At 36.8% G+C, this 21,668-nt stretch overlaps 1 protein-coding gene across 3 annotated transcripts in view; it reads left to right on the forward strand.

The window, feature by feature from the left end:
* SANBR (SANT and BTB domain regulator of CSR) overlaps positions 1–21,668 on the forward strand; it is a 64,779-nt gene that overhangs the window by 41,119 nt on the left and 1,992 nt on the right. For all 3 annotated transcript variants that reach the window (XM_027131775.1, XM_027131776.1, XM_027131777.1), the window contains 9 exons: positions 1,686–1,831; positions 2,720–2,816; positions 3,784–3,816; positions 5,078–5,177; positions 16,836–16,927; positions 18,184–18,212; positions 18,291–18,364; positions 18,850–18,938; positions 20,800–20,891. In XM_027131775.1, the coding sequence (XP_026987576.1) occupies positions 1,686–1,831; positions 2,720–2,816; positions 3,784–3,816; positions 5,078–5,177; positions 16,836–16,927; positions 18,184–18,212; positions 18,291–18,364; positions 18,850–18,938; positions 20,800–20,891 (752 nt within the window). The remainder of the gene's footprint in view (positions 1–1,685; positions 1,832–2,719; positions 2,817–3,783; positions 3,817–5,077; positions 5,178–16,835; positions 16,928–18,183; positions 18,213–18,290; positions 18,365–18,849; positions 18,939–20,799; positions 20,892–21,668) is intronic.

The raw sequence follows: 21,668 nt of genomic DNA on the forward strand, positions 1-21,668 counted from the left end.
CTTTGAGTACTTTGTACTCAAAGCTACTTAGCTACTGTGACAGAGGTGACGTTACAGAGCAGTGGGCAAAGGATAGACTTTCCAATAAGAGGTACCGGGACATTGGGATATCAAAATGGGGAAAAAATAGCCCAGACTATTCCCCCAAAAAAGCCTATATGTGAAACAAAAGCTAATAAAGCTGGGAATTCCCTGGCAGTCCAGTGGTTAGGACTTTGTGCTCTCACTGCCGAGGGAGCGGGTTCAATCCCTAGTCAGGGAGCTAAGATCCCGCAAGCCGTGCAGGGTGGCCAGAAAAGAATAAAAAACTTATAAAGCTATTAAAAGATAATACCATAAAGGGAGAGATTTTAAATTCAAGTACATTAACTACATTAAATAAACTGAAACTGAGGAGACAAACTCACAGGTGGGACCAGATATTAGCAACACATATCCATAAAAGGTTCATATTAAGATTTTTTTGACTTGTACAAATTAATAAGAAAACGACAATAGGAACTTCACACCAGAAAGTTCCTTGTTGTTCAGTAAACATGAAAAGGAGCTCAACCTCATTTTTAATTGGGGAAATGCAAATTAAAACCACAGATACCACTACATGCTCACCAGAATGACTACAATTAAAATGTCTCACCAAGTGTTATCAAGAACATAGAGTAATGAGAACTCTCATACACTGCTGATAGTAATTTAATTTGGTATACATGAGCACTTGTGCATCAGGAAACATGTTAAGGAATGTTCATAATACTACTACTTGGACTAGTTCCAAACTGGAAATAACCCATCCACCAGCTGTAGAATAGATAAGCAAATTGTGATTATTCATACAATGGCATACTGTCCATTAAAGCAAATGTTAGTTACATGTAGTAACATGGTTGAATCACAAAAACATAGTATTAAAACAAATGAGATGGGACTTCCCTGGTGGCGCAGTGGTTAAGAATCCGCCTGCCAATTCAGGGGACATGGGTTCGAGCCCTGATCCGGGAAGATCCCACATGCCGCAGAGCAACTAAGCCCGTGGGCCACAACTACTGAGCCTGAGCACTAAAGCCCACGAGCTACAACTACTGAGCCCATGTGCCACAACTATTGAAGCCCGTGCACATAGAGCCTGTGCTCCGCAACAAGAGAAGCCACTGCAATGAGAAGCCGGCGCACCACAACGAAGAGTAGCCCCCGTTCGCCACAACTAGAGAAAGCCCGTGTGCAGCAGCAAAGACCCAATGCAGCCAATAAATAAATAAATAAATTTATTTATTTCAAAAAAAAAAAACAATACAAATGAGACAAACTAAACTGTAGTGTTTAGGAATACATCCTTAAGTGGTAAAAGGTATAAGCAAGAAAGTGAGAACCATAAAAGTTGAGGTAGAGGTTATCCGTTGGGAAGGATGGAGGCAATTATGGTTGGGAATGGGCCCAAGAGGAATCCTGGAGTATTGGCAATATTCTGTTTTTTAGTGTGGATAGTGTTACATGGATATTTGTTAAGGTATACATTTATGTTTCATGCTCTTTTCTGTATGAGTATTATTTTTTGAGATACTGAGAAAGGTGTAAAAGTGTTAGTAGGATGGTATGACGGGGCAAAGAAGAACAGAAACATACAGTCATCTTTAAAGGAATGTTTCTATAATGAACGAACCTCTCAAATTTAGTCTTTTACGTGACAGGGTTGTAAAGTGAAGGACCACATGGTTGTTCTTCATGATCAAGGTGAAGGTGAAGATTTGCTGTCCTGCCCAACTGCCAGAATACTGGATGATCTGCAGAAACACAAAGATGTCATTCTTGTGCCTTTTGCTAAAGATACAGTCAGGTGAGGTGGGGGAAATGGTGTACTGCGACTTTATTCAATGGTTCGCATCCTGGAATCCTCTACCCCCCAGTACCTCCCCAAATCAGTAATGGCAGTCATTTTCGTTATTTCAGAAAGCCTAGCTGAAATTATATGTTAGCTTACAATAAGAGCAAGCAGATGTTTATTTGGTAGGAAAAAAACCTCTAAATATTGGAAGTCCAAGGGGAAGAAAAACTAATAATAGGAGTTCCTGGTGATTCAAAGAGTGGGGCCCACACTCCAATTTTAGAGGATTTAAAAAATGTTTTCCAAGTTACTTAAGCCCATCTTAGCTAATTGATGGAACTAGAAAAAAGAATTGATGGTTGAGGTTATCTTTGCATAAATTTGAACTCCTTGGATTCAGTAATTAATGAAGTCACTTCCATCATTTTACAGTTGCAACAGGCTGTCAGGTTGGGGGTAGGAGGACTCTCTGATAAAAGCTGTCCTCAAAGCAGTATCCACCATAGCAGCCTGTTTCACCACCTGGCAGGTACAGTGCTTGGAGTATAGTGGTGCTCCCCCCATACGGAGTGACTTATGCTGGGGGAGTCACTAGGTGCATTAAGAAATGTAAATGTTGAAGTGGCATACCTTTATACTCAAGAACTGTATTTCTAAAGAGCAATTTATAAAACATTTGCAATAAGAAAAGATATTGTTTGCATTTAAATTCTTAAGAAATTGGGGAATTCCCTGGCGGTCCAGTGGTTAGCGGTCCAGTGGTTAGGACTCGGCAACTTTCACTGGCAGGGCCCAGGTTTGATCCCTGGTTGGGCAACTAAGATCCTGCAAGCTGCGCAGCAAGGCCAAAAAAAAATCTTAAATTGAACACTTCTCCATAAAATGTCTTTTCCTTTCAAGTGATTCTGGTGGTCCCTGTGATGAAAAGGGTCTAGACTGTGATGTTTTACTGGAGCCAAATACACCATGGGGCCCCAAGAGTGGGGAGCTCAATGCTGTAAGTAGCTTGCTTCATTTATTCTTTATTTATAAAAACAATTGATAATATTTAATTTTTGACAAATTTAATCTGTTTAATACTGAAATTTTCCATTAATATGCATTAACTCTCATAACAAGGTATTATGCTGAGTTAACAGGACTATAAGGATGATGCATTCCTTGCACTCAAAGAATTAATAATTAATCAACTTAAATTTGGGGGAAAATATAGTCTTCAGGGTTTATTATGGACAAATAATGATTTGAGAAATGAAGACAGTATGAATGGGATATTTTATCCCCTCCTAGTCCTGTAAACATTTTTTGGTATGAAATTCTTTTTGTTAATTGTATTCAGTAATGCATTTAGTTTTTCCAGGGTTTCAAAACTGAGATATTTTCAAGGTGACTGGAAAGCATTGATTCCTTTGATTCCTGTTACTAACAGCCAGGGAGTCTCTGTTTGCCTGTGAACTTCCTGTCTGTGTTAGTTGAAGTAGCATTTACTTGAGAAAATGAAATATTCCATGTAAAATGCATTATAAACTTTAGATGGCTGTGTTTAATTACTAACATTTATTTATAAATTATATACAAAATAGCAAATTAGATTTCTTGAATATCCATATATAATCTGGTTCCTTAATTTATAATAGAATATAAACATTAAAAAGTGATTGAAATAATTCACAATATAAAATTATATTATCTCTATATGTGATTTACTTGTCCTTTGGAAATGACCCTAGGAAATGTTGATATTTTTTTTCTTTTTTGTAGACATACACATTTTTTCTGGGCAGGGAATACAAAAGATTGTACTATATCATTTTTAGATGAGTTTAAAATTATGTTTCAACCTAGAAGGGAATGAACTTTTTTAACTTTTTCCAACTCTTCTACAATATCCATATGAAAATAAGGAGCTGCAATCTGGGTAGATGCAGATATATTAATCTCTTATTCCTTTGTCTTTTTTATAGTTCTTATCACTGAAAAACTGGACACTGCAGCTGGTAAGTGAGCAACTATATTTCACTTTCATGAATCTCTTTCTTCCTAAATCAAAGTTCAGTTTAATAGAATCTCATGAGTATCTAATTTTATAGATTTTAGTTAAATGTATATCATCCTTTTCAGCTTCTGTAATTTCGCACTTATTAAAAAGTCATTGTTTAAAACAGACACATACTCCATTATCTAGCTGCATAATCCATAAGTTTTCTTAAATGACTTTTTTAAAGTCACTTTTAAGTCACATTTAGAACATTGAACAAAACAACATATCAATTAAGTTCCAATTATTTGGTTGTTTGATTGATTGATTTTTTTGTTGTTTTTTACCTATTTGCCATTACTGTGCCATCTGCCACCAGTATTCACAAGAATGGAATAGAAATTTGTATCAGTGATAACAGACAGTAGGGTAGATAGATGGAGGAAACTGATGACGATACGTTCAGATGATCCAGCACCACATTCACCCAGAGAATGTGCACATTTACTTGTTTATGAGACTACATTCATATTGGCAATTATTGTATTTTAGTTTAATCTTTTTTTTTAGGTTTATTTATTTATTTTTGGCTGCATCAGGTCTTAGTTGCAGCACGCGGGATCTTCATTGAGTCATGAGGGGATTTTTCGTCGTGCTGCGCACGCTTCTCTAGTTGTGACATGTGGGTTTTTTTTTTTTCTCTTTTCTAGTTGTGGCACGCAGGCTCCAGGGTGCGTGGGCTCTGTAGTTGTGGCGCGTGGGTTCCAGAGAGTGTGGTCTCTGGTTTGCGGCACGCAGGCTCTCTAGTTGAGGCACACGAGTTCAGTAGTTGTGTCATGTGGGCTTAGTTGCCCCACGGCATGTGGGATCTTAGTTCCCTGACCAGGGATCGAACCCACATCCCCTGCATTGGAAGGCGTATTCTTTACCACTGGACCACCTGGGAAGTCCCTAATTTAATCTTAATATCAAGGAAAATACTTTCAATTGAGTGATAGAAGTGCAGTTCAACAAATACTGAGTACTTATAATGTGCCCATCACTCTGCTAGAATCTGTGAAGGAAATAAATTTTTAAAATATTTAATGTAATGCTATCTTGTCCTAAATGTAGAAATTCTTACATCCATTTCCTGAAAGTTGTGCTAGACAGTGGTCATTTTATCAGTTCTTGTTTGGCTCATTCATCCAAAATAAATTTAGATGAGTGTGTTTGAAAGAATTCATTGGTGATGTGATAATATACAGTTTTAATACAATGTATTTGTTTTTTCAATTCAGAAACAGCAGTCATTATTTTCAGAAGAAGAAGAATATACCACTGGGTCCGAGGTCACTGAAGATGAAGTTGGAGATGAAGAAGAAGTATCCAAGAAACAAAGTATGGATTTCTAAGTTAAAAATCAAGTCTCACTTTTATGAGGAGGGTATATTCCAAAGGATTTAATGCAAGGGATGAAGAATTGGCTTTATAAGTCTACATGGTAGGTTACAACATGGAAAAAATAAATAATAGAGGCTTCATCAAGATTCCCTAACCCTGACACTAACACAGAATACTCATAAAGTTATTTTTTTTTAAAGTGCTGTATACTAAGAAATAACCCTCCAAGTTTTCATTTCAGGTGTAACCTAATGGGTTTCTCAAAATGTGTGACTATCTCATTGTACCTGAGATGATATGAAGTGACACTCAAATGAAGCATTAAATAATAGTCATCAAAGTATGATTTTTTAAGTTAAAACCATAACTTTATACACCTATAGAATGAACTTGTGTCAAAATTTTTCAACCCATTAGTGAGAGAAATAGCAGGGAAAGTTAGGGTTAGGGTTAAGCATTTGAAGGCTCAGGTATTTGTAGGCATTTGAAAAAAGAATGTTAAAAGAAGACTGCAAATTAGGTACAACACTGATTAATGTCATACAAGGCAATAAACCCATAACCACCGGGGTTATCTTTGTTTTCCTTTTTTCCTTTTTTTGGCCCCGACACGTGGCATGTGGGATCTTGGTTCCCCAACCAGGGATCAAACCCGTGCCCCCTGCAGTGGAAGCATGGAGTCTTAACCACTGGACCAACGGGGAAGTCCTGGGGTTATCTTTTCTATTGGACAGAAATCATTTGCATTTCTGTTAGAAAAATTTGTAAGGTAACATGAAAATTCACAGTATCTGGGCCTTCAATCAATAGTAGACAGGAAAGTCAAACATAAGGACGTTCTCTTAGAGGATTAAGTAAGCAGTCCTCCAGTATATCACTTAAAGGACATGTAGTCTTCCCTTTGTCTTATTTCTAAGTTTTATATAATTTTTCTTTACATGTTGAATTCCCCTAATGAAAAAACTAGTCATTTATCAATTATTTTTCAATACTAATTAGTGAAGGAGAAAATGCTACTATGTTGTGTGTGTGTGTGTGTGTGTGTTTCACAGTTGATTGGGGTATAGTTTACATGTAATAAAATTCATTCATTTTTAAGTGTACACACTGACGAGTTTAAGCACAGTTGTATAACCACCACCAAAATCAAGACCTAGAATATCACTCCAGAAAGTTTCCTTCTAACTCTTTACACTCAGTTCCCTTTCCCCACTCCCAATCCCAGGCAACCAATAATCTGCTTTTTGTCACTGTGGTTTACCTTTTCTGAGATCTCATATAAATGGAATCATGAATAGCCTTTTGTGTCTGGCTTCTTTCACTTAGTATGATGTTTTTGAGATTCATCCACTTGTTGTGTGTATCAGTAGTTTGTTCCTTTGTATTGCAGAGTAGTGTTCCATTGTAGAAATACACCATAATCTGTTCATCCATCCACCATTTCATGGACATTTGGGTTCTTTTCAGTTCTTGGCTGTTATGAATAATGCTGCTGTGAACATTTGCGTAAAAGTTTGTGGGGACATATGTTTTCATTTCTCTTGGGTAGATACCTACAAGTGGAATTGCTGGGTCACATGCTCAGTGTATGTTTAACTTTATAAGGAACTGCCAAACTGTTTTGCAAAGTGACTGTACCATTTTGCATCCCACCAGCAATGTATGAGAGTTCCAGTCGCTACACATTTGTACCAATACTTGGTATTATTGTGGGTTTTTTTAATATTAGGCATTCTAGTGCGTGTGTAATTCTTCGCATCTTTTCATGTGCTTCTTGGTCATTTATATGTCTTTTTTGTGAAATGTCTGTTTAAATCTTTTGCCTTAAATCTTTTTTAATTGAATTGTTTGCCTTATTGAATTGTAAGAATTCTTTATATATTTGTGGATACAAGTCCATATGTTTTGCAGATATTTTTCCCTAGTCTATGACTTGCCTTTTACTTTTATTAACATTGTCTTTTGAAAACAAAAGTTTTTAATTTTGTGAACTATAATTTTTTAGCTTTCCTTTTATGTTTCAGGCTTTACTAGCTAAGAAATCTTTGGCTACCCCAAAGTCACAAAGATTTTCTATGTTTTCTTTTAGAGGTTCTGTGACTTTAGCTCTTATATTTAAGTATACAATACCTTCCAGGTTAATTTTTGTGTGTGGTATGAGGTAAGAGTCAAGATTCCTTTCTTTTTTCCATAGGCACAGCCAGTTGTCCTAGTACTATTTGTTGAAAAGACTGTTCTTTCCCCATTGGATTACTTTAGCAACTTTGTTAAAGAATCAGTTGACCATTACATATGGATCTACTTCTGAACTTTGTTCTCTTCCATTGATTCTTCTGTCTTTACATCAGTATATCAATGTCACACTGTCTTAATTTTTGTAGTTTTTAGTGACTCTTGAAATCAGTAGTGTGAGTCCTCCAAAACTGTTCTCTTGTCTTAGTTTATTTTGGTATTGGAATTGTGTTGAAGCTGTATGTTGCTCTTTTTTTTCCCAATGGCAAGTCTTCCAATCCATGAACACGGACTGTCTCTCCATTTATTTAAGTCTTCTTTAATGTCTCTCAATCATGTTTTGTAGTTTCATTATGCAAACATTGTAACATCTTTTGTTAAATTTGTTCCTAAGTATTTTCTTATGCTTTTATAAATGGAAGTAGGTTTTTAAAATTTTCCAATTGTTCATTAATGGTAATATTGAAATACAGCTGGTCTTTGTGTATTGACTTTGTATCCTATGAACTTGCTAAATTGACTTAATTTTTCTTTGCTTATTAGATTGCTTTCAGTATCTATGCCTTTTATCTCTTGTCTTGCCTTTTTGTGTTGGTTAGGACCTGATGTTGAATAGAAGTGGTGAGAACAGACATCCTTGCCTTGTTCCTTATCTTAGGGGGAAAGCATTCAATCTTTATATTACTAAAGATTTTTTTTTGATGTGGACCATTTTTAAAGTCTTTATTGAATTTGTTACAGTATTGCTTCTGTTTTATGTTTTGGTTTTTTTGGCTGCGAGGCTTGTGGGATCTTAGCTCCTCGACCAGGGATCAAACCCACACCCCCTGCACTGGAAGGCAAAGTCTTAACCACTGGGACTCCAGGGAGGTCCCCTCTATCTTTAACCATTAAGTATGTAACGTTAGTTGTTGGCTTCTCATAAACGCCCTTTCTTAGGTTGAGGAGGTTCCTTTCTATTTCTAGTTTGCCACATGAATGGGTGTTGAATTTTGTCAAATGCTTTTTCTCCATCTACTGAGATGATAATATAGTCTTTCTCCATCATTATATCAATATGATGAATTACATTGATTTTTCAAGTGTTACATCAGTCTTCCAAGGTAAGCTTCACTTGGCCGTGAGGTGTTTTTCTCTTTATATGTTAGTGTATTGGACTTGCTTGTGTTTTGTTAAAGATTTTTTGTTTGTGTTCATGAGGGATATTTGTCTGTAGTTTTTTTGTGATGTCTTCTTCAAGTTTGTTATCAGGTTAATACCTCATAAAATGAGTTGGAAAATGTTCACTTCTCTTTTCTGAAAGAATTTGTGTAGTATTTGTATTCTTTGTCCCTTAAAAGTATGGTGAAATTCAGTAGTAAAGTCATTTGGGCCTGGAGTTTTCTTTATAGGAAGCTTTTTAATTATCAGTTAAGGTCTTTAATTAATATAGTGCTATTCAGGTTTTCTATTTCTTCTTGAATGTTTTGATAATTTCTTTCAAGGAATGTGTCCATTTTATCCAAGTTGTCACATTTATTGGCATAAAGTTGCTCATGGTATTTCCTTATTATCCTTTTTTGTCTGAAGGATCTCTAGTAATGTCCCTCTTTCATTCCTGATATTGATAATTTGTGTCTTATCTCTTTTTTTCTTGGTCAGTTTAGCTAGAGGTTTATTAGTTTTATTGATCTTTTCAAGGAACCAGCTTTTGATTTCATTGACTTTCTCTATAGTTTGCCTATTTTATATTTCATTGATTTTCCCTCTTATATTTACTATTTCCTTCCTTGTAATTACTTTGGACTTAATTTACTCTTTTTTTTAGGTTCTTAAAGTGGAAACTTAAATCATTGGTTTTTTTTGGGTTTTTTTTTGCGGTACGCAGGCCTCTCACTGTTGTGGCCTCTCACATTGCGGAGCACAGGCTCCAGACGCGCAGGCTCAGCGGCCATGGCTCACGGGCATAGCCGCTCCGCGGCATGTGGGATCTTCCCAGACCAGGGCACGAACCCGTGTCCCCTGCATCGGCAGGCGGACTCTCAACCACTGCGCCACCAGGGAAGCCCAAAATCATTGTTATTTTACTTCTTTTCTAGTATAAGCATTTAAAGCTATAAGTTTCACTCTAAGCACTGCTTTTAAGTATTCATAGACTTGATATATCTTTTTTTCATTTATATTCAATACAAAATATTTTCTAATTTCCCTTATGATTTTGTCTTTGACCCATGTGTTGTTTAGTAATGTGTTTAATTTCCAAATATTTTCAGATTTTTCTGGATACTTCCCAGTTGTAGGTTTCTAATTTAATTCCATCATGGTCAGAAAATGTACTCTGTGGTTTCATCTTCTAAATTTTATTCACATGTGTTCCAGATGTGCATGAAAAGAATGTGAATTCTGCTGTTATAGGTGGAGTAGTCTTTAAAGGTAGGGTCAAGTTGGTTTGATTTTCTGGTACAAGTCTTCTCTAATCATATTCTGACTACTTGTTCTATCAATTACTAAGAGAGTAGTATCGAAATCTCAAGCTATACTTGTTAATTTATGTATTTTTCCTTTCAAGTCTGTCAGTTTTTGCTCTGGGTATGTGTTAGAGCTTTGTAATTAGGCACATATACATTTATAGTGTATTGACTCTTTTCTCATGATCTACCCCTCCTTGTCTATAGTAAAACTGCTTGTCTGAAAGTCTGTTTTGTTTAATATTAACATAATCACTCTAGATTTTTTTTGTTTACCAATTGGATGACATATCTTTTTTCTATCCTTTTATTTGCAACTTCTTCGTGTTTTTAAATTTAAAGTGTGGGGACTTCCCTGGTGGCGCAGTGGTTAAGAATCTGCCTACCAATGCAGGGGACACAGGTTCAAGCCCTGGTCTGGGAATATCCCACATGCTGCAGAGCAACTAAGCCCATGTGCCACAACTACTGAGCCTGCTCTCTAGAGCCCGCGAGCCACAACTACTGAGCCTGCGAGCCACAACTACTGAAGCCCGCGTGCCACAACTACTGAAGCCCGTGCACCTAGAGCCCATGCTCCGCAACAAGAGAAGCCACTGCCATGAGAAGACCACGCACCACAACGAAGAGTAGCCCCTGCCCGCCGCAACTAGAGAAAGCCCGCACACAGCAACAAAGACCCAACACAGCCAAAAATAAACGAATAAATAAAATTTAATTTAAATTGTGTATCTTGTAGATAGCATATTGTTGGTAATTGCTTGTTTATCTAGTTTGACAATCTCTGCTTTTTTTTTTTTTAATTTTTGGCTTAACCCTGAATGGATTAAATGCTCCAGCCAAAAGATACAGGCCCACTGAATGGATACAAAAACAAGACCCGTATATATGCTGTCTACAAGAGACCCACTTCAGACCTAGGGACACATACAGACTGAAAGTGAGGGGATGGAAAAAGTTATTCCATGCAAATGGAAATCAAAAGAGCTGGAGTAGCAATACTCATATCAGATAAAATAGACTTTAAAATAAAGAATGTTACAAGAGACAAGGAAGGACACTACATAATGATCAAGGGATCAATCCAAGAAGAAGACATAACAATTATAAATATATATGGTCCCAACATAGGAGCACCTCAATACATAAGGCAACTGCTAACAGCTATAAAAGAGGAAATTGACAGTAACACAACAATAGTTAGGGACTTTAACACCTCACTTACACCAACGGACAGATCATCCAAACAGAAAATTACTAAGGAAACACAAGCTTTAAATGACACAATAGGTCAGATAGATTTAATTGATATTTATAGGACATTCCATCCAAAAACAGATTACACTTTCTTCTCTAGTGCACACGGAACATTCTCCAGGATAGATCACATCTTGGGTCACAAATCAAGCCTCAGTAAATTTAAGAAAATTGTAATTATATCAAGCATCTTTTCTGACCACAACGCTATGAGATCAGAAATCAATTACACAGAAACGTAAAAAATACAAACACATGGAGGCTTAACAATACGTTACTAAATAACCAAGAGATAACTGAAGAAATCCAAGAGGAAATCAAAAATACCTAGAGACAAATGACAATGAAAACACGACGATCCAAAACCTATGGGATGCAGTTCTAAGAGAGAAGTTTATAGCAATACAAGCCTACCTCAAGAAAGAAGAACAATCTCAAATAACAATCTAACCTTACACCTAAAGGAACTAGAGAAAGAAGAACAAACAAAACCCAAAGTTAGTAGAAGGAAAGAAATCATAAAGATCAGAGCAGAAATAAATGAAATAGAAACAAAGAAAACAATAGCAAAGATCAATAAAACTTCTCAAAGCTGGTTCTTTGAGAAGATAAACAAAATTGATAAACCCTTAGCCAAACTCATCAAGAAAAAGAGGGAGGGGCTTCCCTGGTGGCGCAGTGATTAAGGATCCGCCTGCCAATGCAGGGGACACGGGTTCGAGCCCTGGTCAGGGAAGATCCCACATGCCTCGGAGCAACTAAGCCCGCGTGCCAAAACTACTGAGCCTGCACTCTAGAGCCCGCGAGCCACAACTACTGAAGCCTGTGTGCCACAACTACTGAAGCCCACGTGCCTAGAGCCTGTGCTCCGCAACAAGAGAAGCCACTGCAATGAGAAGCCTGTGCACAACGAAGAGTAGCCCCCACTCTCAGCAACCAGAGAAAACCCGCATGCAGTGAAGACCCAAAGCAGCCAAAAATTAAATAAAGGAATAATTAAATAAAAAATTTAAAAAAGAAGAGGGAGAGGGCTCAAATCAATAAAATTAGAAATGTAAAAGGAGAAGTTACAACAGACACCACAGAAATACAAAGCATCCTAAGAGACTACTACAAGCAACTCTATGCCAATAAAATGGACAACCTGGAAGAAATGGACAAATTCTTAGAAAGGTATAACCTTCCAAGACTGAATCAGGAAGAAATAGAAAATATGAACAGACCAATCACAAGTAATGAAATTGAAACTGTGATTAAAAATCTTCCAACAAACAAAAGTCCAGGACCAGATGGCTTCACAGGTGAATTCTATCAAACATTTAGAGAAGAGCTAACACCCATCCTTCTCAAACTCTTCCAAACAATTGCAGAGGAAGGAACCCTCCCAAACTCGTTCTACGAGGCCACCATTACCCTGATAGCAAAACCAGACAAAGATACTACAAAAAAAGAAAATTACAGACCAATATTACTGATGAATATAGATGCAAAAATCCTCAACAAAATACTAGCAAGTAGAAATGAACAACACATTAAAAGGATCATACACCGTGATCAAGTGGGATTTATCCCAGGGATGCAAGGATTCTTCAATATACGCAAATCAATCAATGTGATACACCATATTAACAATTGAAGAATAAAAAACATATCATCAAAATAAAAAACTTTTAAATATTAACAAATAAAATCCAGTAAAAAAAAAAAAAAGGTTAATATATCAAGTAATTGACCAAGTAATGTTTATATCAGGAATGCAAGTTTGGTTTTACATTTGGAAATACATTTCACCATATTAACAAAATAAAGGAGAAAATCCATATCATCATCTAAAAAAAATTTATTAATTTATTTTTGGCTGTGTTGGGTCTTCGTCGCTGCTCACGGGCTTTCTGTAATTGCGGTGAGCAGGGGCTACTCTTTGTGGTTCACGGGCTTCTCCTTGTTTTGGCTTCTCTTGTTGCAGAGCACGGGCTCTAGGCGCGCAGGCTTCAGTAGTTGCAGCACGTGGGCTCAGTAGTTGTGGCTCCTGGGCTCTAGAGCACAGGCTCAGTAGTTGTGGCGCACGGGCTTAGTTGCTCTACGGCATGTGGGATCTTCCCGGACCAGGACTCGAACACGTGTCCCCTGCATTGGCAGGTGGATTCTCAACCACTGCGCCACCAGGGAAGCCCCTTGCTTTTTTAAAAAAATTAATTAATTATTTATTTATTTTTGGCTGCTTTGGGTCTTCGTTGCTGCACACGGGCTTTCTCTAGTTGTGGCGAGTGGGGACTGCTCTTTATTGTGGTGTGCGGGCTTCTCATTGTGGTGGCTTCTCTTGTTGCAGAGCACGGGCTCTAGGCACGCGGGCTTCAGTAGTTGTGGCACGCGGGCTCAGTAGTTGTGGCTCATGGGCTCTATAGCGCAGGCTCAGTAGTTGTGGCACACGGGCTTAGTTGCTCCTCGGCATGTGGGATCTTCTCGGAGCAGGGCTCGAACCCGTGTCCCCTGCACTGGCAGGCAGATTCTTAACCACTGCGCCACCAGGGAAGTCCCTGCTTTTGTTTTTGAAGTAGAGTTTTCTTGATATATAATTCTTTGTTAATAACAGTTTTTTCTTTTTGCACTTTAAATATGTTGTTTCAATGTCTTCTGGCCTTGATTGTTTCTGATGAGAAGTCAGTCATTGTGATAAAATTGGTCTCATATATCTCAATATTTTTCCTTGTTTTTTACAGAGGCTAAAATTTCCAGTGGTGGTAGTTTTCATTCTTGTCTTGTTCTTTATTCAATGATAATGCCTTTAGTGTTTAACCATTAAACATAATATTGGCCAGTTAAAAAATAAATAAATAAATATGTCATTTCAATGTCTTCTGGCCTTCATTGTTTCTGATGAGAAGTCAGTCATTGTGATAAAATTGTTCCCCTCTGTATGTAATGTGCACTTTTAATCATGCTGCTTTCCAGGTTTTCTTTTTATCTTTAACTTTTAGAAGCTTAACTATGGTATGCCTAGATGTGACTTTCTTTGAGTTTATCTTACTTGGGATTTGTTGACCTTCTTGGATCTGTAAATTAATGTTGTCTTACAATCTTTATTCTTTAAGTATTTTTTTTGCCCCTTTTTCTCACTCGTTTTCTGGAGCTCCAGTACACCTATGACCTTTTGATAACTTCACATTCACTGATTCATTTTTCTGCCATTTCACATTTTCTCTTGAACCCATCTGGTACATTTTTTCATTTCAATTATTGTGCCTTTCAGCTCTAGAATTTCCCCCTGGTTCTTTTATACTTTACGTTTCTCTGTTGAGATTCTCTATGTGCTTACTCAATACTACCATTTTTCCTTTGAACATATGTATAATAGTTGCTTTGAAGTTATTGTCTCCTAAGTCCAACATGCTGGCCCTCTCAGGATCAGTTGCTATTGACTGTTTCTTTTCTGGGTGTTTTCTGACTGTTTCTTTTCTTTTCACTTTCTTTATCTCATAACTTTTCAGTGAAAATTGGACATCGTAGATTATCTTTGTGCAACTCTGAAATCTCTTTTGTTCTTCTGAGGATTGTTGGGATTTTTGTTCTAGTAAGCAATTAACCTGCTGGACCCAAACTGCAAAATCTGTCTCCTGGCTGGTATGCAGTGGATGGTGTTTTTCATAGGTTTTTTGGCTGCTGACTGCTACTGCGTTAGCCTGCCCCCACCCCACCCCCAGGGGCCACACCAGCCTGTGTAGTTTAGTGGTCAGCCAAGGATTTGGACAGAATTTATATTCAGATTTGGGGGCTCACCTGCCTAGTGGTTTCCTTGCTTTTTGGGTTCCCTCCTAGATTCCTACTTGTTTTTCCAGTTCCCAAGTCTGACCTCTGATACCTCAAGACTATAAGACTCTCAGAAGCTCAAGCTAAAGGCAGTTTGGGGAAATCATTCAGTCAGAAGGCACAAGAAACTCCCACATCTCGCAAAGAACAGTTCCGTCTTGCAAGGATCAACACCCCACCCTAGTTTCTGCTTACCTTTTTAGCGGGGCTTCCTAGGGTCTCCCATATACCTGCAGAGTTTAACACTCAGCTAGGAATTTGGGCATAGTTTATACTCACATTTTAGACCTCAAGTCTCTTTCTTGCTTCCATATTTTCCCCTTTAAATTTCCAGCTTCTTGGGGATTCCCCGGTAGTCCAATGGTTAGGACTCTGCGCTTCCACTGCAGGGAGCATGGGTTCAATCCCTGGTCAGGGAACTAAGGTCCCACAAGCCACGTGGCACGGCCAAAAAGAAATTCCAGCTTCTCTGTTGCTTCGAACTTTATCATCTTCTCCCTAGAACTCAAGGCTGTAATTTTCCTCCCTGAACTGGGGAGGTGGGGAAGTGCCCTCAGACAAGAAAGCCACAAACTCACAGCTCTTAGCTCTTGCATCTTTCAAACGTAAACACTGAACTTCCTGTCTTCCTTTGACTATTCCCCAGTACCTGCAGATGGTTGTTTATAATATTTTTGTTCTGTTTTTAGGGAAGGAACTATCCAACCTTTTCACACTGCCATTATCATATGTCCCACCCTATCATGGCTTTTAGAAATTTTATAACGCTTAAATCTCCCACTTTAACAGAGAGACACGTCAGGGGCTCAGGGCTTGCCAGCAGGCAAATAAATCTATCCAGATTATTGATGTTGTTTTGTCTTTTTCTGTTATCTTCAAAATTAGCTTCTATATAGCACATTTTACAGGTTTTTCATTTATGGTAGTGATAAAGTTTCCCTTTTAAGATAGAACAAAAAGTGTGAAGGTGGGCTTCCCTGGTGGCGCAGTGGTTGAGAGTCCGCCTGCCGATGCAGGGGACACGGGTTCGTGCCCCGGTCCGGGAAGATCCCACATGCCGCGGAGCGGCTGGGCCCGTGAGCCATGGCCACTGAGCCTGCGCGTCCGGAGCCTGTGCTCCGCAAAGGGAGAGGCCACAATAGTGAGAGGCCCGCGTACCACAAAAAATAAAAATTAAAAAAAAAAAAAAAAAAAAGTTTAAAAAAGAAAAAAGTGTGAAGGTGGTGTACAAATAATTGATATTTGGGAAACAGTGTTCTAATGTGCTATTCTTAACCTTTAAACATTGTTTTTAGAGAAATACTTCTTTCCCCTCCTTTTTGCCTCTCTCCTTTCTCCACTAAACTGTCAGCCAGAGTAAAGCAGAATACTGACTGCAGGAATGCCTTAGTTTCAAATATACTTTGTCCCAGATCTGGTTCTTCACAAGATCATTTATGTTCTACCTTCATAGCCCACCTCCTGCATGAACAAAAGACATTTTAAAGATTTTTTGTGAGCTCTTCTTTCCTCCCATTCTCAAATTGTGTTTTTCTGGGTTATAGTTATTTTTTATATAAAAAATTTGGAATTAGGAGGTGTGACTCCACTGGCAAATTAGATTCAGAGAAAGAAATATGAATAATTTCCCCAACATGTTTCTGTATTTAATTTCACTGGCACTTGGAATTCATTGCCCTCATTTTTTTCCGCAAAGATTTTCACCAAGTAGAAAGAAGAAAAGTAATTAAAATGAACCTCTGTAAAGCAGTTTTAGTTTGATTTCTCCATATAGTTACTTTTTATCCCAAGGTAATTTGTTAGTTTTTAAAAACAATGTTTTATTTTTCAGTGGTTTTATTGTTTGAATGTGACAAGTGCATGGGAAAAGTATATGGGACTTATGCTCATAACATTGACCTTCTGTTATCAGGGAAAAAGGAGAAGCCAAAGAAATTCACTAAACAACCAAAAAAGCAGATGTCTTCACCCTGTGGTCAGAAGAAAGAAAAGGCATTGGAGAAGGTAACAGTAAATTATCTATTACTATTCTAAAGTTCATATTGAGAAATAAGCAGGTACAGCCAGGAAAAATTCGAAAAAGAAGAGTAATGAATGCCACAGTGGAATGCTAGCAGTGTAAAAATGAGTGAAGAATCACTATAAAGACTGAGATTAAAGATCTCTAAGGTATATTGACACATGAAAAAAGGAAAGTGAGTTTGGGGGAGAGAAATTAGGGGTTTGGGATTAGCATACACAAACTACTACTATATATAAAATAGATAAACAACAAGGTCCTACTGTATAGCACAGGGAACTATATTTAATGTCTTATAATAAACTATAATGGAAAAGAATGTGAAAAAGAATATATATATATATATATATAACTGAATATATATATATATATAACTGAATCACTTTACACCAGAAACTAATACAACATTGTAAAGTAACTATACTTCAATAAAAAGAAAAAAAGAAAAAAGGAAAAGTGCAGAGCAGTATGTATAGTGGCATATTATGCTACCATTTTTGTAGACTAGATGAAGGAATATATATGAATTTTCTTGTATATCCATAAAATATCTGTGGAAAGCTATACAAGAAATTGATAAAATTAGTCGCCCCTAAGGAAGGGAACTGAATGTCTGGGGGACAGAGGCTTTTTAATATATGTGCTGTTTGTACTTCTTGAATTTTGAACCAGTATTACTTGTTCAAAAAATAAGTAGCCTTTAAATTTTTAAAATAAATATTTTATGACCTTTTAAAATTATTCTTATTTCCCCGTGCCTTCAAAGGAAGGAGTAAAAAGCCAGGTAGGAATAAGAGAACAGTATAACTACAGTTGGCTAAAAGAGAAACTATAGATTGTAAAAATGTGTGAAAAGCTGGGGTTCAAACAAGTTCCACACAATATATGTTGGATGGGTTGTACGTTCATCTCCATATTAAGGACCACAGGCACAGAATGAGTGAATTCTAAAAGATTGCATAGAGGTGGGGGGCTTCCAGGTCAGACAAATAAAACTGGGTTCAAATTCTAGGTCTGTTTCTCTGTGGAAAGTTTCTTAACTTCTCTGAAGCTGTTTATTATGGAGGTAATAGTAGCACCTATCTCACATGGTAGTTGCAAGGCTTCAGTGAAAGAATGCTTGTAATGCTCTTGGTACAGTATCTTGCATCCAATAAATGTAAACTCTTTTTATATTACCTATAACACTAATCAATAAATATGTTCTAATTGGGCCTTAATGTTGTCTACTTTTTTTTAGTCAACTTCTAGAGATGTGTCTCCTTTCATGTGAGTATTGCTCCTTAATCCAGTCAGATGTTCACTGTAAAAGCATCAGTGCTGATTTTTGTTTAATTTTTTCAATAGTGTGAGTATGCAGAAGAATAAGTGGGATGCCACAAGATCCTTGAGATTCAACCAAGATGCACAAAGAGAAGATGGTAAGTTTTATTATTTGTGTAGTGTACAAATTAGGTCTAAATAGCAATGATAGGAATCTTTTATTTTATGAAGTATGCTGAATAGCTTTAAAGATTCCAACTGGAATAAGGCCCAGAATTAGCACATTCCCTTAGGCATCAACCAGAGTTTTCATTACTAGACAATCCCAGTAGATAATATGTTGTTTTATGTATCTGTCATTTTGAGGCCTCTAAGACTGACTTTCACCCAATACCTCCACTCTCAAGAAGGCTGAATATGTCTTAGGCTGATTTACAGTAATATTAAAAGCAGCACAGTTATCTGTATATGAGCCATTTTGCCACTTGCAGCCTAAAATCCTTCAAAGATAAATAGGTGTATGTGTCTATAAATAATATCCAATGATATTTTCATAAACTCTTGATGATTGCAATCTTCTTTAAGAAATAAAAGTAATAAAACATCCTCATAAAAAGTAAGGTTTATTAATTTTTACCTTCAGATCAACGGCGGATGTCTGAAATTACAGGGCACCTAATAAAGATGAGATTGGGTGATCTGGACCGAGTCAAGTCAAAGGAAGCAAAAGAAGTAAGAATTATGTACTCGGGTACTGTGCTTGCTTGGATATGCCTTCCTACTTTATTTTCATCATAAGTATAAAGATGCTTTATAATTTTAAAAGAGTAAATTTTTTATGTATTTTTATATTCTGTACCGGTTAGCCAGTTTGTTCACATAAGTTTTTCACCACCTCTTACAGTCCATAGGTCCTCTCTATAACACACATAGTAAAGTACATTGTTACTGAAAGTGTAATGTCCAACCAAGAGCAGATTAACTGTCCGGAGGGTGACCCCTGGAAGTTGCTAATTTTCATCAACTCTGCATGCAGTGCTTAGACATTATCTTTAAAATAAGATGTTATCTTGATGAAAATGATCACAAGAAATACCTTACTGTTACTGAATTACATGTTAATCATAACATTATGTATCATCATTAGTACCAGTATTATGTATTCACAGTAACACTTGCCCCTAATTCTTTTATTTAAAAATTTACTTCCCTACAAGAACAAAACACAGGAAAAAAAATCTTTATCACCATGGGTTAGGCAAATATTTCTTAGCTACCACACCAAAAGCATTATCCATAAAAGAAAAAAATTGGCACATTGGACTTCATCAAAATTTAAAACTTCTTTTTGAAAGGCATTATTAAGAGAATGAAAAGACAAGCCATAAACTATGAGAATGTATGTGTAAAATATTTATCTGGTAAAGGATTTATATCCAAAATATATAAAGAATTCTCAAAACTCAATAATAAAATAAACAACCCAATGACAATAAGTGGGCAAAAGATTAATCATACACTTCAGAAAGAAGGGATACAGGTGGCAAATAAGCACAGGAAAAGATGCAACTTCATTAGTCATTAGGGAAATGTAAATTAACACCTCAGCAAGATAGCACTATACACCCACTAGAATGTCTAAAAAAGTTTGGTTTTTTTTTTTGGCTGCATTGGGTCTTCGTTGCTGCGCACAGGCTTTCTCCATTTGTGTCGAGCGGGGGCTCTTCTTCGTTGTGGTGTGCGGGCTTCTCATTGCAGTGGCTTCTCTTGTCTGGAGCACAGGCTGTAGGTGTGCGGGCTTCAGTAGTTGTGGCTTGAGGGCTCTAGAGCACAGGCAAGCTCAGTAGTTGTGGCACACGGGCTTAGTTGCTCTGCGGCTAAAAAAGTTTTTTAAATATGCTGGCAAGACTATAGATCAACTGGAACTCTTGTATATAGCTAGTAAGGATGCAAAAGGGAATGCCTACTTGGGCATTAAGCATTATAGCATTAAGTGTTTACTCACCATACAGATCATTTCACACATATCTTTACAGTGGCTTTATTTAGAATTGCCAAGAGCTAAAAACAACCCAAATGTCCTTTACATGATAAATGAGTAAGACTGTAGAATAGATAAAAAGAATGAGCTATTGATACATGCTGCAACATAGATGAATATCCTACACGTTATGCTAAGCAAAAGGAGCCAGGTTCAGAAGGCTACAGACTGTATGATTCTATTTATATAATGTTCTGGTAAATGCAAAAGTATAGGGACATAAAACAAGTCAGTGGTTGCCAGGAATTGGTAGTGTCAAATCGTTGGACTTAAAAGGGGCACAAGGGGATTTTCTTGGGGTATTTGAACTGTTTTATGTCTCCATTATGAGTGGTTACACAACTGTATGCATTTGTCAAAACTCAGAACAGTACACTAAAATGGGTGAATTTTACTTATATAAAATTGTAACTCAGAGCCTGAATTTAAAAAATCAAAAAAAAAATCAAAATAAAATTACTTCTAAGTTAAAAAGTAATGCCATTTCAATAAAGCAGAGCTTCTATTGGTTCCTTAAAGATAATAACTTAATTTTTCTCCTTTACTGTGCAGTTTGCAGGAGGTATTTATTCCAGGCTCGAAGCACAAATCAAGGCCGCAGTGCCAGTCAGTGCACGGCAAAGCAGCTCGGAGAAAAACACAAGGTGAATCCGCATAAATGAATCCAGAATGCCACTAGCTTCGAAGTGATTTTTTTTTGGAAAAATCATATGAACACTAGAAGCACATAATTTGAGTTTGGTTTTATTTTGTTTCGGGGATTTGATCATCCAGACATTAATTAGAACCAGATTTTAACTTAAAAGTTAAGACTTGAAGAGGTCATGATCACAACATTTAATGAAAGTATACTTTTCAAAAAGTTTTCTGTTTATTGAGTCAGCTCCGTTCTGAGCCAACTGCTGATAAAAATGTAAGCTATAGTGTGAATTAGCAGGATTTTTATACTATTTGTAGATAATATATTACTACTTTATATAAATCATTGAAACCTTTCTTGTTTCTTGTTCTATCTCTCTTAATAAAGTCTAATTTGTATGTTCTGAGTCATTTTACAGCACAGATTTTCTTTGAAAGATTAACAGTTACTGAGATTTGATTATTAATACTACAGATCCAAATGCCTTATCTGCAATTCTGAAATCCAGAAAGCTCAGAAAGCCAAAAGCTTTTTGCATACATTTGTGGCAACTCAAGCCTGACCTGAGCTACTGTGGTACTATTTATAGTTTTTATTTATCCCACTTAATGTAAATGCTCATTTGTTTCACTGAAGAAGTATTAATGTGTTTGGTTGTGGGGCACTGCTCCAGATTCATAATATACAATATATGTACATATTATTTCCCTGAAATTAAAAAAATATCTGAATTCCAAAATACATCTCCAAGAATTTTTGAAAATGGATCATGGAGCTACAT

Source organism: Aethalodelphis obliquidens, unplaced genomic scaffold, assembly GCF_003676395.1.
Source record: "Aethalodelphis obliquidens isolate GAN/ISIS:26980383/991018 unplaced genomic scaffold, ASM367639v1 scaffold40, whole genome shotgun sequence".
NCBI classification, from domain to species: domain Eukaryota; kingdom Metazoa; phylum Chordata; class Mammalia; order Artiodactyla; family Delphinidae; genus Aethalodelphis; species Aethalodelphis obliquidens.